This window comes from Pseudoliparis swirei, chromosome 20, assembly GCF_029220125.1.
Source record: "Pseudoliparis swirei isolate HS2019 ecotype Mariana Trench chromosome 20, NWPU_hadal_v1, whole genome shotgun sequence".
In the NCBI taxonomy this organism is placed as follows: domain Eukaryota; kingdom Metazoa; phylum Chordata; class Actinopteri; order Perciformes; family Liparidae; genus Pseudoliparis; species Pseudoliparis swirei.
Window position 1 is genome coordinate 18,649,412 of NC_079407.1, and position 18,734 is coordinate 18,668,145.

At 38.5% G+C, this 18,734-nt stretch overlaps 1 protein-coding gene across 17 annotated transcripts in view; it reads right to left on the bottom strand.

Moving 5' to 3' along the window:
- Window positions 1-18,734, bottom strand: part of ncam1b (neural cell adhesion molecule 1b) — an 81,337-nt gene that overhangs the window by 30,801 nt on the left and 31,802 nt on the right. For all 17 annotated transcript variants that reach the window (XM_056440376.1, XM_056440372.1, XM_056440374.1 and 14 more), the window contains exons 2-7: window positions 8,734-8,808; window positions 7,859-8,068; window positions 6,166-6,309; window positions 2,349-2,486; window positions 1,854-1,971; window positions 105-265 (exon numbers count right to left, since the gene is read on the bottom strand). In XM_056440376.1, coding sequence (XP_056296351.1) covers window positions 105-265; window positions 1,854-1,971; window positions 2,349-2,486; window positions 6,166-6,309; window positions 7,859-8,068; window positions 8,734-8,808 — 846 coding nt within the window. The remainder of the gene's footprint in view (window positions 1-104; window positions 266-1,853; window positions 1,972-2,348; window positions 2,487-6,165; window positions 6,310-7,858; window positions 8,069-8,733; window positions 8,809-18,734) is intronic.

Consider the following 18,734-nt stretch of genomic DNA (forward strand, 5'->3'; position numbering starts at 1 on the left):
ATACCCCCACCTACATAGTCTTATACCTTATTCCCACACACTTGGAACATATTATATTCTCACTTTAGTTTGTGGATGTATGCATATAAAACATTCTGCCTTACCAAACACCCTCAGACTGAGCTCCTTCTCACTTTCCCCAGCCTTGTTCTTGGCAATGCAGGCGTAGTCTCCTTCATCCAGCTTGGTAACATCCATGAATGTCATTTCTGAGCCATCGTCATTAAAGCTGTACTTCTCTCCTGCCTCGAGAACCACTTCGTTCCTGTGGAAAATATGTGTTGGAATATTAAATACATCTATCCGCTCGCTTTCAAACCAGTGTTGAACAAAAATAGAATACAAATGGTTTTCAAAAATTGAGAATATTATCAATAGTTTCTGGATCCTTGAATGACAAAAAAAAAAGAAAGGACGAGGTAGAAGTGAAGTGATACAAAAAAGATCTAAAAGCTGAAAGTGTCAGAGCAGAAAATTGAGTGAATGTCACTCATGGCAGTCAAATAAAAGAGATCATGGAAGTCTCTGCAAACACTTTTTTAGGTTTCAATACAGCTCTCAGCAAATGGCAGGTGCTGTCTAGCTGCACATCTCTAAAAAATGTCGTCAAGGGTTGACACAGCACTAAAAGCCAGGGCTGTGCGCCCCAATCGAAACAGTCTGCACAGCTAACTGCTGTCTAGGAAACAATACGAGCAAAGCAGGAAGCTATCAATGGCTGCATTCAGATACACAGGATAATAGAATAATGTGGCTATCGATAACACTCCGGCCTTCAGATTTCACTGTTTACATGCACTTTTGATAAACGGTAATTAAGTATCCCATAGCGATGAATACACCAGCAGTAAGTACAGTATAGCCATAATATGTGTGTTACTTACTGTACAGATATTTCTATACTAAACATTACATCATAATGTCAAATTTATATAATCATGTATGATTAACGCAATTCAAAAAGAAGCAGACGGAGGGGTCTACAATGTGCGTTTGAAGGATATAGCCAGGACATGTTAACAGATAAAGATAGAAGCTAAAGCCAACAGATCACAGTGTAAAAGTGAACCACCACATGCCCCGCTGATCCAAACAGAAGAAACTGAAATTAAGGAGCACTGTTCCTGTAGAGTTGGGTAGGTTAAGAAGCGAAAGCAGCATGTGTAGACATGCAGTATACATTCAGTAGCTAACGTAGCATAGATGTGCTAATGCTATTTAATACGGTGCTATCATTATAATTTATGGATAGTTTAAATTTTAACAGGCGTCCAAGATTTAAAAAATGTATCTAAATCTCTACGAGTGAATAGGTTGTTTACGTATGCAAGTTTAGACAAATTAACCCTCCTGCCGCCTTAGGGTCAATTTGACCCGATTCAATGTTTAACCCTCCTGTTACCTTTATATTTACTAACATATTTTACCCTTTGGGTTCAATTTGATGCCAGCAATTAAAACCTCCAGAAAATTATTAGAATTAATATTGTTTTCCAAGTTTAAGTGTGAGGCACTTTATGTTTGTTTGTTGACTACCGAAAGAACACCGACATTAAAAATTGAATGGGGTCAAATTAACCCTAAGGCGGCAGGAGGGTTAAATATTAATTCGGGTCAAATTGACCCTAAGGCAACACAAGGGTTAAGAAAAAACAACAATTCTTAATATTTTGCTTTCTTTGATAGACTTTTTACATTTATATGTTTTTGTCGGTTCTACACATATACTGAAACATGTTCAAATGATTAGGGCAATGTAAGTAAGAAAAATAAGTAAAGTTCATTTATATTACATTTATAATGAGCCGGCATCTGACAAGCAATTGTCTCCCTAGTTGCTAGCAGAGTTTTACCTTGTCCAGGTCACCATGGGTTCAGGATAGCCATCAACAGCACACGTTAACATGGCCGGCTGCCCGATATCTGCTGTGGCATTTACCTCTGACTGCCACACCCTGATGGTCGGGAGTACTGAGGCACACAGAGGTAGATAAATAATAAAAAAGATAGAAATAAAAAATAAATTTGAAGACAGACAGATACGTAGGCAGATAGTCACAGAGATAAATAGCAACGATGGAGAGAAAACAGAGACAGAAGCTTTGATAAATTCAGAGCACTTATTTTAGGCACACTCATTTGCTTGGCTCAGAAGTTGCAGGAAACCGACTTCATTAGCATGGAACATCTTTGATACACGGTTGCTCTGGGCAACTGGTTCCACATTGATGCTGAGCCAAGTCGCCTCTCAGGATATACAGCATATTTAAGCGGCACGGGACACCTGCCACCCAAAGACATGCACACAGGAACAAACAGGAAAAGGAAATAGTGCTAGTTGTGCTCACCGTTCACAACGACCTTGATGACCCGCAGACCAATCTCACCGCGGGCCATGAGGCGACCCTCACAGGTATATGAGCCCTCGTCTGTCTTCTTTATGCCACGGATTTGAAAGTGATTGTTGGTCAGTACTTTGAAGCGAACTGAAAGAAAGCAGAAATTATTGTCAGCCATGATTTATATTTGGAAAGTTTAAATTAGGCATAAGTCAATATTTGGTGATAAACAGCAGAAAACATGGCAAATCATTTTGATATATTAATTTAACACAGAGGTCTTATTTAACAACCAATATATCAGCATTATTATCACAATTTCATCTCTTTGAGCATGCACAACACTCCTTTCACGAGCTCCAGAAAAAGAGAAATATGGCCCCCAAGAGCTGAAGATGAAATGTGAACCAAACAAATTTAATCATGTCGTAATTCAAAATAATATCACAACCCACAGATGAGCTTGTGTTATTATTTTCCAGTGTCAGAAGTGAATAACAGAGAATCAGTTCTGTTTTTAAATTCAAAACCAAATCATTTGTTCCTTTCATAAACACTGGAGGAGATGAACACCTTCAAGTCTCTGATAAATCTACATACCCACCATGCTTGTGCCTTTAGTTGTATGTTGTCGTCTTTTGTTTGAAGTAGTCTATGTCCATTACAGTTATATTAAATTAGTCACATTTTCAGTATTAGGTCAGATTATTGTTGTAAAATGTGCTTCATGTTTATCCTCAAATCTTAACTCAACTTCAATACTCCAATGATGTTAGTCTGCGTTAAAACTGGTCATATCACATTTTTTATATAGTTATGGTCACACATGTATGTATGTATGTATGTGTGTGTGTGTGTGTGTAATAATCCATTTAATCTATATAGCTCTTTTTAAGGTACTCAAAGACACTTTACATGTTACGTTCATACACCGTAGACACAGCTACGGGGAACCATTCAGGGTTAAGTGTCTTGCTCAAGAACACATCGAATTACTGAACCGCCGATCCCCTGATTGGAAGACAGACCCGATAACCACTGACCCACAGTCGCCCCATGTATGTATGTATGTATGCATGTATGTATGTATATATGTATAATGTATGTGTGTATGTATGTATGTATATATGTATGTGTGTATGTATGTATGTATATATGTATGTATATATGTATATATGTATATATGTATGTATGTATATATGTATGTATGTATATATATATATGTATGTATATATGTGTGTATGTGTGTATGTATGTATATATGTATATATGTATATATGTATGTATGTATGTATATATGTATGTATGTATATATGTATGTATGTATGTATATATGTATGTATGTATGTATATATATATATGTATGTATATATGTGTGTATGTGTGTATGTATGTATATATGTATGTATATATGTATGTATATATGTATGTATGTATATATGTATGTATATATGTATGTATATATGTATGTATGTATATATGTATGTATGTATGTATGTATGTATATATGTATATATATGTATGTATGTATGTATGTATATATAAATATGTATATGTATGTATATATAAATAAATATGTATGTATGTATGTATCTGTATATATATATATATGTATATATCTATTTATATATATATGTATATATATGTATGTATGTATATATGTATATATATGTTTGTATATATATATATATGTATATATGTATGTATATATGTATATATATATATGTATGTATATATGTATATATGTATGTATGTATGTATGTATGTATGTATATATATGTATGTATGTATATATGTGTGTATGTGTGTATGTATGTATATATGTATATATGTATGTATGTATGTATATATGTATGTATGTATGTATATATGTATAGATATATATATATATGTATGTATATATATATGTATGTATTTATATATATGTATATATGTGTATATATGTATGTATGTATATATGTATATATATATATATATATGTATGTATGTATATATGTATATATGTGTGTATGTATGTATGTATATATGTATGTATATATGTGTGTATGTGTGTATGTATGTATGGGTGTGTATCGGCGACTATGGGTCAGTGGGTAGCAGGTCCGTCTTTCAATCAAGGGTTTGGAGGTTCAATCCCAAAATACTTAACCCTTTATTGCTCCCTGTAGCTGCGTCTTGACCAAGTCAAGGCGATCGACCGACGGGGGGTGCTAGTAAGTGTGCTCACCTGCCGCGCGCGACCTGAGAAGAGTTGTTGACGGGGGTGCTAGTAAGTGCTCACCCGCGCGACCGGAGATGAGTTGTTGACGCGCAAACCAGTGTCGGGAGCTCCGCGGCGCACGAGACGGCGGGCAGAGGACTGTTAACGCGACACGTAGAAACAGAAATGCCGTGCTGCTGCTGTAATGTGGCGCTATAGAAAAAGTGACACCTGGTCTACGGTGTATGAATGTAACAGGATTGTAAGTCGCTTTGGATAAAAGCGTCAGCTAAATGACATGTAATGTATGTGTATGTATGATGCATGTATGTGTGTGTGTATGCACACAACACTGACAATTTCATCTTTCAAAGAAACACAACAAGGAATATTTACTGATGACAGATTTGGGATTATTTTGAATCTATCCAATATGAATGATTTCAACAGTATGTTATGCAAACCATTGTGGTAGACCACGGAAACTAAATGTCAAACAATATTGAACAAAACACTAACAACAATATTAAGAATGTGTTGACCAATTATTTTCAACGGTTTCTACTTCGAACACGTCTACCTGTCTCTTGGACCCCATGATATTATCAATGTGTCTCTGCTAACACAAGATCCTTGAGAAAGTGGTCGCAAAATCAGTTGTCATTTCTACATCATAATAGTTTATTTGAGAAATTTCAATCAAAATTACAAATGACCTCTTAATGGCAGCAGATAAAGGACTCCTCTGTCCTGGTCTTGACCATGACATCCTGTTACAGAGACTTTATCAGATCGATCTCAGTTTGTATTTGTAAACTCGATAACCACCAACGTTAATCACGGAGTTCCACAAGGTTCTGTGCTTGGACCAATTTTATTTACCTTATACATGCTTCCTTTGGGCAATATTATAAACTTTCATTGTTATGCAGATGACACTAAAACATGGATGACCTGCAACTTCTTGATGTTAAACTCAGACAAAACCGAAGTAATTTAATCGCCTGAGCACCTCAGAGATCAATTATCTGGTGATGTGGATTCTGACTTGTCCTTTAACTCATCTTGTCTCAAAAGATGCAGAAAAATTGGTTCACGCTGTCATTTTTGAGACTGGATTACTGCAACTAATAAATCTCTTGTCCCTCCAGTTGATCCAGAATGCTGCAGCGATGCTCCATCATATCTTAAGGAGCTTGTCGTGCCATATTGCCCCACTAGAGAGCTACTCACTAAATGTGACTACTTGTAGTTCCTAGAGTCTTAAAAGTAGAATAACTCTGCTTTCTCCCGGAAGTCCTTTGACTTTCGTCTCATGGGGTCATCGGGACCCTATGAGGCATAGATCCTATCCTATCTGCCTGATGGATCGTCTGGGTCGTGGATTCCTGCTCATGACTACCACTGTCCATCTGCCTGATGGATCGTGGAGTCTCCATCGTGGAATATGCTTGGGAGTTTTTCTGGTCCATTGTAAAGCACTCCGAGACAAATTTGTAATTTGTGAAATTGGGCTATACAAATAAACTGAATTGAATTGAATTGAATTAAAACAGATAACAGGAGCTTTACACCAAAATAAATGAAATAAAAATATGATTCGTAAACTGATGAGAGAGCTCTTACCATCTTTTTCCATTTCTATTTTTGCGCCTTTATATTTCCAGAAGACAGAGGGTGGAGGCGAACTGACGACGTCACACACAAGGTTGGCAATGTCTCCTTCTGAAAACTCTTGGGGTGAAGGCGCGTTTGTGAAGGTGATTTTTTCTGGAATAACAACATAAATCATAAATACTGTTTACTCATCGACCATTTAGTCTCATCAATACTCCATCTTCTACACAAAGTGTTACTGCTGGGGAGAAATGCATTATTATTCAATATTACAGATAATAAACTGTGACACATGAAATTCACACATTTAAATTCCCTGCTTTTTCTTCTTTTTCTTCATCCCTGGAGGTGTGCTTGGCAATTTCACCAATCACCATCTTTTCTCCACGCAAAATATTAAACTCTGACCCATTTTACAACCAACTAACTTTACTGAGGAGGACTTTCTTTCAGGCAGTGCTTTGCGAGATCATTATCACTCACAACAAACACCCCATGACTCCAAAACTAGTTACCAAAACTAAAGCAAATCTAATTTACAGTAATTTCAAAAAAATCAACAATTGTTTAATGAGGAACTCTGCGGGGAAAATGCAAAAGTTACAGAATCCTATTCTACTTCCCAGCTATAAATCTACAGCATCCCAACACGGCTTTTTGTTATATCATGCAGTTAATTCATTGCAAACAGTTTTTATGTAAAACCTTAAACACACACATACAATGTAAAAAAGTGCAGATACAAAAATAAAACTGCCGCTGTAATACTCATTGCCTGCAGGGGGTAAAAGTGGTGAAATTGCAGCAGCTGTTATTTTCTTTGACTGCAGGGTGTGTCGTCGCATTACATCTTCAAACTCATCCTCATACTTCCCTTTACGATAGGTGGCAGAGGTTGGCGCCATGTGTTACTGCTCCAACAACAGTGCTAGCTCCCTTAATGGGAATGTATGAGTTTGTGAGTGGACTACAAGCCAGTTCTAAGAGCATCTAAAAACAGTTCAAATGCTCTTCTTAAAACATCTTCAAACTCCAGCCGTGTAATGCATGTTTCACTTATCCAGTGGTTTGCTCACACATGCATCCTCACGACAACCGTAGTATTTAAAACACAGTCTCGCCTCTGCCTGTTGCTAGTGTTTGGGAAGTAGTGAGCATACAACTGGATATATAAAACTTGGATTATACTGCACCAGTTGTGGGAGAGTTTTTTACGTAGATAAAGTTTTGAGAACGAATTCAAGGTGAAACAGGGTAAAGTATTCTGTTAACATCTACTGAGCCAAGACAAATGCAAATTACAAACAGAAAAATGCAATCATATTTTGCTGTATATTGATTTTCAAATGCAGTTGCTACATGGGTGACCACTTCTAATAATAACCTAAATAGGAAATGAAATAACAGGAAAAGTTTTGTTTGGGAAAGGAATTCATCTCTGATGGACATTTGCTGATGCTTGGCATTCATGGAAAAATAAAAGCCATTACTCACAAGAACTGCACAACAGACAGGATCATTAAGCAGCCCTCTAATGGTCTTCCGACCGTTTATTGAACTGATGAAAAAATCCATCCTCACTTGAAAAGAAAAAGAGTAATGTGTTGCCCTTGAGCAGTCAATAAAATACTTTGAGACTTGTACTTCTCTGTTCATACTACTTCATAATTTGGAGAGTGTGTGAGTTGAGTTGAAAACTTACGGAAGATTTTCACTTTGACAGTTGACTCTGCTTGCTGGTCTCCAATGGTGGCGACGCACTTGTATGTCCCTTCGTTTTCTGTCCCGGCTTTGTACAGTGTGAGGGTGGAGGATGACTCATCGTTGCGGGTTACTGTCACGTCTTGTCTGTTCGGTTCTATCTTGTCCCCGCTAGGTCCGAACCAGTCTATTTGCTTGGCAACGCCTACAACTGAGAGCACAGTGAAGAGCAGCTGGTGAGAAAAGAGTTATTCTAAAACGTACACATTCAACACCAGAAAAGATGCCCAGTGCCCACAGACTGAATATTTTACTGTGGTTTGTTCATGCTGAATGTTGCACTGTAGGTTGTTCATGAGTCTGCATCGACGGAAGTCTGTGGTTCTTGCCTTTTTAACTCAATATAAACAATTTGAAAGGAAAAATATTCAATAATAAACCCAAAAAATGTATGCCATTGTTTTGCATTGAACAGATGGAGAGGGCAACGCTTGACAAGGGGGTGTTGTGTAACAAAGGTCATGGGTTCAATTGTTGACCAGGACATTCCAGCCATATGGGTAGATGGCTGCATCCTTGACCCCTAAATCACCAGGATGTCACGACATGTTTTTAACAGATGGCTTTGTAAAGCAATGTGGTTTTACAACATAATCCTACCAATGAGTATGAGAGGTTGGTAATGTAAAGTATGTGTACTAGTACTTGCTATTATTTGTCTGAGAACCAGTTAATAATGTCCAAATTACAAGTACCGATGATTTTTTTCAGGTTAAATATATTTGATATAAGAACTAATTGATAGGTGGGATGCAGGTTTGAGAGGGAAGAAAATAAGGTGTTCTGTTCACAGTCATCACAGTAAAGTAAACTTACCTTCACACATGAAGAATTTGGACTCCCCAAGACTAATCTCACCGTAGCTTGGAGTGATCTGCACTTCCAATGACACTACAACAGAAAAAACAAATATATAAAACACAAAGATTTGAAACTTTCCAACTTAATAAATTAAGCACAAAATGTATGCATCAATGTATGCCATCTAAAACCATGCAGGGAAAGAAATAGCCAAAAGCAGAAAATCATTAACTCATAATTATATTATTTGCTCATTACTGGAAAAGATTGTGGAGTTCACACTTAAAATGTCCCCATGTATCTTTTGTTCTCAGGCAGAATGGTTTTCCTATTATGTTATCTCACACTAACTGTAGGTTGCCGGAGGCATATTGCTAAATGCTTACTAATTATTCGATTGTAGATAACAGTTGGTACAAGGATTGAATGCGTAACGTTAAACACACAACAGCAATTAAAACAATAATAAATCAAGCTGTGTCTCATTTCCTGCGTTTGGCCCACATTACAACAGCTTTTATTTCCCTTGCCTGTATTTGGCAACACTTAGCACACACAACCACACACATCCACGTGTTCTAAAAGGCAGTAGGTACAGGACAATGCACATGCACATTATGAAACTCCAGCAGCCCTATTAGCAAAACAAAACCCTGTTATTTCCTGTTTGTCTTTTGCCTGCAGTCTTCCTGCACTGCACTTATTCAGTTAACTCTCAGCAGTTGGTAAGAACCTTTGCTGTGCTGCCAATTGTGGTTTGAGAGAAATTTAGGATGCATCAAAAAGAATCATCTTGTCTGTCTAACAAAATATAAACTGTCCCTCAGTGAAAGCCTGCACTTAATCAAAGACCGGATAAAAAGACAGATTGCTGTTATTGGACTCGGACAGAAGGCCGGCCTGAAACCCTTCTGTGCTTAATTAGAACAAAGCTGCACTTGTTCCTTGCAGAATCTCCCATGAGGGCCCTGTGGTGAGACTAAGAAGTGTGACTAAATGGGTCCAAAATGCATAAAAATGTATTTGCCAGAGTGACCACAGCTAGGTATAACTGGCAAGAAAGAAATACGTCCCAAAGCTCAAGTTAACACATTTTAATTACTTGGGTTCCTTTTCAACTTAAGGTCAGACACCAAACAAAGACGATTCAGCTTGTGTGTGCAGATAGTTAAATAATTAGTCGAATAATCAAAGCAAAGGAAGAAAACAAGCGAATACAGTATTCACAATTGAGAAGATGAAACCTGTGACTTTGAAGAATTTTGCTAAAAGGAACACTTCAATTATTCATCAGTTATTGATTATTTCTCTGTGGAGGGACTGATCCATTAATCGCCTACGATTGCAAACCTGGCTGACATGACAAGATAGCAATTGCTTATCCTGAACTTGAACCAAAGAAAGCTCTATATCAAAAGTATGTAAGGTTACCTGTCTCTTGTATGCTATTGATTCTCAGTAATTGAGTTAATGATTGTTATTCAATACAGGAGAGATTAATAACAACCCAAGGTAGGCATGCAATAGACGGCTGAATTAACACCTTAGAAAACCTGTTCAGGATACCAACGTTTGAGTGCACTAACTACTGTTTACTACGCCTTCCAGACCAGGACATGCATTGGTGTGAGTATGATCCCCCATCCCATCAGAGCGGCAGTGTCAGGTATAAATGGAATATAGTTGTTTTTTTAAATCACTTTTGTTTCTCTGCACTATAATGGACAGCATGGTTTGCAGTTATTCAGTTGGTATCTTTAAATTAGCCAAATTGTTTCATTTTGTCAACAGGGTTTGATGTTTAAAGTGAAGCAACATGAATACCAGGCATCAAAAAACCCTCTGATATTATTTTCATATGAACTGCTCGCTAAGACATTGTTATGTTAATTTACGGATATTGGCTTTTGTTTTAATTGAAACAAGGAAATAACCACAGATGGTATTTATTTAGTGGAATAGGCTGCAGAGGAGGCAAGGAGATGATGAGTAATCCATTCATGTGAAGTTTATTTGTAAAGCCTATTATAACAACAAATGTCTGAAAGTGCTTTATATTTGTAATGGTTCCCCAGAAAGCCCAAACTATCTAAGCAAGTGAGGAAAAGAAAACAGAAAAACATGCCAGCTGTATTTCTACCGTTGAAATGTGGTCTAATTGTTGTATTTTCTATTTCTGTAACTACTTTACTTTCTGGTTTCAGCTATTTTAAGAGGTAAATCCATTATAAAAACTTCGATAAATTAAAAAGAGTGAATGAAATAATCCCTGTTAAATCACTCTATGATCAATCTGTCATACTGTTCAATTCAAAAGGAGATGGAGAGGCTATTAAAGAGGCTTAGAGTAGCCTGAATATCTCCAACACCTCTCAGAATGAATTAACCGCACCTTAAATTACAGCCTCCAAAATGACCATCAAGTTTAATCAGCACTTCTAAAACAGTTTCTTGAACACCCTGACGTTCATGAAGGGAGGGTGTATTGCATTAGTTTCAGCTGGTTGAAACTTAGAAACCTGCAACTGATTCTACTGTATATCAACGACATCATTGGATAAATAATAGAGGAACAGGTCCTCTAAATCGCGGGCCAAGTCATCACAACATGTGATCTAACTGGATCAGCTGTGTGAGTTGACTTAATGTCAAGAAGTTTGAAAGCAGAAAGCCAACTTGTGAAACCTGCCACTGTACTTCACAGTGTTCCCGATATTAAAACCAAAAAAGCAAAACTGTTGTCATTTCCTGCAAACAAGCTGACATTGAAAATGATGACCAGTCCCCCGACCCCCTTCTCTGTCTCTCGCTATCTGTTGTTCTTCTTATTCTGTAGGATGTCACAATAGAAGAACAATACAGCTCAGCAGTCTGAGAGTTTTCTAAATTCAAGTATTCGGTAGCTCAAGCAATAAATTGTGTCGTCGGATCGAAGGCAGCACCGTGCCCCATATTGCACATAGTGATGAACAAGACATTTCTTTCCAACCAACAGCCATCTTTTCATGTATTTATCCGGCTAACAAGCTACTCTAGCTCGGTGGCCAAATAACGAGTCAGAGTAGCTGTGTGAATCCCCAGTGACCCGTTCAAGATATCTATATTACAGAAGTTAAAGCGAGAATAGAAGCATAATATAATAATGCATTTTTGCCTGTTGACTTGTTTCTTTGAAATGAATGAGTAGTTAAACATCAATATCGTTATTAAGATTGTTTATTTTAATACTACCATGTTGCCAATATGTAATTATTTGACATTACTACATTCAACAATAAGAAGAAAAAAAAGAGAAATGCAGAATACACAAAGTATATGGAGCCAAATCCAGGCCTATAGTTTTGTTCGTTTGAAAGAAAAGATTTGAAACAAAAAATTCAAATTGTATCGGGGTGATTGTGCCTCTGCACTATATATGCTTTTTTTAATTTCAAGGGGCCCCCACATTGGGCTCCATTGTAACAGGTCTTGTTACTATCCCTGGGTTCCCCCCCCCAGCACCAAGGAATGAGCACATGTAGTGTAACGGTTGGCAAGATACTTTATTTCGTGTCTGCTCTGCTGGCGCCATTGCAGCATCGAAGTGCAGAGGCACAATCAGCCCGATTCCCTATAGTGGGGCAGATAACTGTAACAATCGTTCAAAAGTGGATACAAGCACCAAATTTGGTATATGTATCCCTCTGGGGTCATTAATTAAATAAAGAACGTTAGCCACTTAAATTTAAAAAATGGCCGCCATTTTCCAAGATGGCTGCCAATTTTGCTGCTTGACAGACATATTCTGCCACAGAATTGTACCCATGGGACATATTTTTATATTTTACCATTAAATCCTCTATTATTTGCCCTGGGAACATCAATAATGTAAAAGATCGTAATTGGTGACATCTAGTAAATAACATGGAAAAAGACAGAAAAATGATTTAATATGAAGAATGTTTAATGAACAGAATGTATCATGTTATTGAGGAGGTTAGATCTATTTAGTTTTTCTGAGACATCTAAAATGTTTGAAAGTTCATTGCAGTTCTTTCTAGTCCAGACACCTACAGCTGCACAGAGCTGTACAGGTAAGACCAAACTGGTAACATTTGCATCTTCCTTTGCATTCTACCTTGCATCCACATTTGGTCAGCTGCTGGCAACTCTCTGCTATTGGTGATAGCTCTGTCCAGAGGACCTGCCACTGATCATCTTTCTTGGTCCATCCCCACTCAGAAGGACTCTCTGGTTCTGGTTGAAATGCTGTTGCCTGACTCTAAATGCAGCCTGCCTGGTAGGCTGCACGCTTTACATGCTGAAGCAATGCTGCTTTAGTCAGAGGAATGGCTTCGTATGACCGCTGTTTTCTAAGCAAACAAGTCCAACCTGGCATCATCCACTCCTGCTGCTTCACTGGATTTGTCATACATCATGACCACAAACCTTTCTAAAGTCTTCAGGTCACTGTCTATTCTTGGTGGATAGTGGCTGAGTTTGGTGAAGACTTCAGAGGCTTCATCAAATACACCCCACGTTTGCCAAGCAGTCTTCTTCCCTTTGCCACGGAAGGCTGAAACAACATCACAGCCTGTAAAGGCATGGAAGAAAAGGATTCCTCTTCTCCTCTCTCTTCCTATACACTGACAGAGGTCATGTACAGGGATCCACCTCATGTTCACTCCTTGACCAAAAGCAATCCATAACTGTTGTAGACCTGCTGCTTGAAGAACTGGTAAAGCACTGACTGCTATAACAAGGACGTCTATCACTGGCTTTGATCATGATGTTTTTGCTGCCATTTTGGACTGCATGCTTGGCATGGACAAAGATCCTGGTGTCCGCTTCCTCATGGACTGATTGCTGACAGCTTGCTCCTCTTTGGTCACTATAAGCACATTTGGTGTCAATGTTTGTGCAACCTTGTCAGCAAGGAAGTGGAACAACTCAGTTTTATTGTTGTCATTTCTAAGAAAGTTCCGCCAGTTAGTTGGTATTTTGCCATTGCTGGTCACTTTCCTTCTGGCTCCATGTCCTCTCTTAGACCTGGTCTCTGCTTTCAGACTTGATTGCTGGTACACGTCAAAGACTATGTCTGTTCTCTTGTATTTCGCAGAGTATGCCTGTACTTTTGGGAGAAACTCAAATGATGCATAGTCGTCAAATGTCTTAGAGCTCCGTGGGGGCAAACTGTTGAGTGCTGAGCCATCAATGATAATGGTTTCTACTTCTGGTTCGGTATCATAGATTTTGACAAGAGACTCAAGTATGGCTGCCAACTGAGCTTTTTGAACAGTGTGGAGCCTCCCACCATCACTCAAGGCAGTTTATTATACCTCACAATTAGACTTATCTTTAGATTTATAAAGTGTATGGTGTTGTGTATCATTGTAATCCTTGACCATCAAAACATAGGGGTATACATTACCACTTTTCATTTATTGTGTTTGGCTGAAGAGATACGACGCAAAATACAGAATTTGGTTATGGAGGAAGGCAAAATGGTGGCCATGAATGCCACAAAGCATCCAATGATGCTGTCTATGGTATCATTGCAATCCTTGACCATCAAAACATAGGGGTTGACATAATCTTATATGTACTTTGATGTTTTTTTCAGGAGATATCATGGAAAACACATTTTGATAATGGCGGGAAATAAAATGGCCGCCGCGGCCGACATGAGCTTTTTTTGCGTTGGCTAACGTTCTTTATTGGAAGAGCAGTATCCATAGAGTAATTGTGCCAATTTTGGTTCTTGTATCCACATTTGAACGATTCTTCATCAAAAAATGCTGTTATCTGCCCCACTACTACAGCTGAGGCCAATTAGGCCTCTTCCCGGCACCTGTTCCCTGATCCACTCCCCCACACACCTCCACAGCTGAGCGCAATCACACCCCAACCACCACAGGGTTATTATTTCATAAATGCAAATGAGGTACATCGATGTCCTCGGGCTCCAGTAATCAGTGGCTGCAGTTGGAGAGCCTTAAACAGGTCCATGTAGCCTGAACCTTTCTAGCTTGGGTTTGAGTTCCCCGCGGGAATAAACTGACTTTTGACAGTCATGTTGGAAGTGAATGATAAGATGTGAAGGGCAAGGACACCATATAGATGATGATTAATGCAGAGCATGGTCTCTTCCCTCCGGCCTCCGTAGTTATCTTTGAAGAACTCCTCGGGTGCTACAGCTTGTGCAACTGGATGTTGTCGCAAGCCTCCAGTCAAGCCGCTACTCGCTTCACTTACCATGTGGGATTATGCTCATTATCTCTTTTGCAACACCACACACACACACACACACACACACACTTAAACCTTAGCTTTACTATCTGTAATCTAAAATAAGAATCTGATCTGTCCTTTAATGGAAAGGTATGGCAGCCACTAAGGCCTGAAAATCACTGAGCAACTGGTGTTACAATACTAAAACAACATTTGTATTGGATATATATTTTGCCCACGGTAATGGCATCATACTCCAATGCAAAACACACGCACACAAACATAGTTGATGGCTTCATTTAAGAAAATACCACTATCTCAATGTCAAACAACCTTTAACTGCTGCTGTCTTTTTTTGATGAAGAGTTCAATTGACTCTTCGCTAATTACCTGCCCCCAAAGGATGGAAGAAGATATACTGTGTATTTGAACAACATTATATTTCTATGTAAAAGGGTCAATTGTTTCCGGGGATAAAGTACCTCTGCCTCAGTAATGGTGCCAGTGTGTTTTTAATCAAGACTGATTCACAATATATGTTTCTTGTTCAACATGTTCCAGCACAGGAAAGTTATTGTGATTTTGGAATCAAATGTACATGACAATCTACTGCGCAAATGGATAAAAAGAGAAAGAAGACAAAAGTAACATTATGTAATTCAGGTGTGTTGGTACACAAACCCCTCACACATTTAGATTCTGAACGATAAACGTATTTCTGTGCACATTAATCGAAATTAACTTTCATTTAGAACAACCACAGCACCCTGAAACCTCAGTTTGAAAGGGACAATACTTACCCAAAGTGGCTGTATTCAGGACTCACTACTTTTAAGGAACAAGTGAGTGTTTGCTTGCTGCTCATGCCTCTCAACCATAGTTATACTCACTTCTTCCAGTTGCCATGGAAACGTGTTTCCCAGCCTCTCTCTCTCTCTCTCTCTCTCTCTCTCTCTCTCTCTCTCTCTCTCTCTCTCTCTCTCTCTCTCTCTCTCTCTCTCTCTCTCTCTCTCTCTCTCTCTCTCTCTCTCTCTCTCTCTCTCTCTCTCTCTCTCTCTCTCTCTCTCTCTCTCTCTCTCTCTCTCTCTCTCTCTCTCTCTCTCTCTCTCTCTCTCTCTCTCTCTCTCTCTTACATTGAAGAGGTTGTTAAAACACAGCCCACATCTTCAATGGATCACTATGATTGCCTTCAGTGGCTAGGCCAATGGTGATAACATGCTCCATTATCTGCACCAGTTAACCACATACTGTATTGTATATTGTTTTAATCCAAAATGTTCTTTCTATGGCATCTGAAGTATTAGTACGGAAGCTTATGATATTATAAGTTGTAAATGATTAATGGCATCTTTTCTTCTGCACTCACAGCCGATTAAAATGATTGATTTTGTGACATGAAATGGTAGGTGTTAAAAAACGAGGGCGTAAAAACATGAAATACTGGCGTACTAGTCATATGTATGTGTTACATAATAGGGCAGCCCATATTAGAATAAGAGGCCGGGGCAGCAGAAGCTGAGCTGCCACAGTAGAGATGATTCAGACTATCTCTTGTTGTAGTATGGGCGTTTGAAAGGGATTTTGCTGTGATATTTAACTGTCATATAACCTTTCATATTTTAGGGCACATCCCTTTTATCACTTAGTCATAAGCCAAAAAGGATGATTTTCTTGCGTACTGTAGCTTGATGTGATGAATAAGGAACTCAACAAACATTGTCCTGATTTAGATACATCACAACATATTCACGATCGAATATACTGTAAAAACATGATGGTTACATTACTTTTTAACCCATGTAAAAAATATTCAGAACAAATTAAATTAGTAACCCTCTTCACGTTGGCTTCTGCCACATTTAGAAGTCTCATGAAACTAGAATTGCCGCCTTGTGGTTGTCATGGGTACATGTGTACATCCATGTTGGTCCAAAGTGTCCTCACCTCATCATTTTATTCGACTAGACGTTTGTGTGAAATTGTCAGAATTAGCATGTGAAATTCTTGAGTTGTGGGCAAAAACGTGTTGTGTGAATTATTATCAGTTCATCCTTGGATAAATAGTTGATTCATTGATTAGTCAATACACTAAATATCTTTGGGTTTTTGACTGGTGGTCAAATAAAACAAGCAATTTGAATATATCATTTTTGCCGTTGTGCAAATAATAATAATACAAATAATTATAATACACCCTCTACAGCTTTATTGTAATTATTAGACTAACCACAACAATGATATTTGTTTTTGCATTACGTGATTTGCCAAAAGATGTATAGATAAGCTACATCATCTAACCTATTCATTAAAAACATATTACAATCAACAGTTTAAAAGAATACACATGGTTATTTACCCAATTATAGGAGATTCTTCACATCCTGAGAATGTATTTGTGGTGGGTGTGTTCGATATGCATCACTTGAGTCTGTTGCCATAAAAAATGGATTCCCAAGAGAAATTCAAATTAGGGAAGATATTTTTCCAGTCTATGCCGTTGCACATGAATGCACCACTCTCCCAGACTGGGCACTGCATTTCTAAATACTACTGACAAGAATCAATCATAAATACAAAAAACATATAAAAATGTGGCCTGTGCTGAATCTATTTGGTTGAGTCTCTCAAATAATATCTATATATGATATAATACCACTGGAGCTATAACATATTTCATGGAGCGTCATAAATCCGAAGCCAACATAAAAGTTAAAATGAACTCCCTAACGGGTGTTAGCCTCTCTGAGCTACTTCATTTCCCTCTCATTGCTAAAGACAATTCAGTCCATGATCTACGGTGCACTCCACATCAGTGGCCAACAGAATTCACCCTCATTCAATTTCGTGCAAGTGCCACTCAGCATCTGCCTCAGCTGTGTGCCACACAACAAAAGCCCAGGGAGGCGCAGATCTGAGCGTCTGTGGCCCATCATGCCGTGACTTGAACTCCTGTAATGACTCAGTATTTAGAAGGCAGAAAACAGGGCCAGACATCATGCTGGCAGGGACACTTAACATATATACAATTAATTGTGGCTTCGTAAATTATTCAGAAAATGATGTGAACGCAAACTACCACCAAGCAGGATAAACACGTTTTGTAATCCTTGTGAAATAATAGTTAGCCCCAAAAATACCAGTTTGATTATGGTCCAGCGAGCTGTACAACCTGATCAAGGACGGAGAGGGAGCAGTATGTCACTGTCTACAAATGACATAATCAGTGATATGGAAAGATTCTTGGAGGCTGAATATTGGGCACGGTGCAAAGATTTGTATTTTCTCTCCGGTTTGAATCCTGTGTTGCGACTACAAACATTCATTTGGAGCCTGTGTGGCATGAGCAATGACTGAAATTGTAAAAATCTCTGCGAACAAAATGAATCACCGCGTGTTGTCGCAAAAATAACACTTGCTCTTCCAGATTAATCACAACAGTCTTTCTCCAGTGGCTTCCCTGTTAGCGCTATAGTCACGACACAATCCCATAGAAAAGCCCACAAAGCGGCCACCTTCCTGTTACTTGTAAGAAAGCGTTTTTAAGATTTCGCAGAATATATTACATTCGTGTTGTGCTATCTGGGCATAATTGCATGCATCCCTAATAATTCCTGTAACAACAAAGGAGGCAAAAAAGGGACAGTGGGGGCTGGATGGGGGGGGCCACAAAGACCACTCAGCCCGAAGCCGCCTATAGGACGACAGGAGGACACAGAGCCCCCACGCCTGGCACATGCACACAGCTCTCTCTGTGTGTCCATTCAGAAGGCAGACAAGCTGGGACGAGCCAGAAAGGCCTGCCTGTG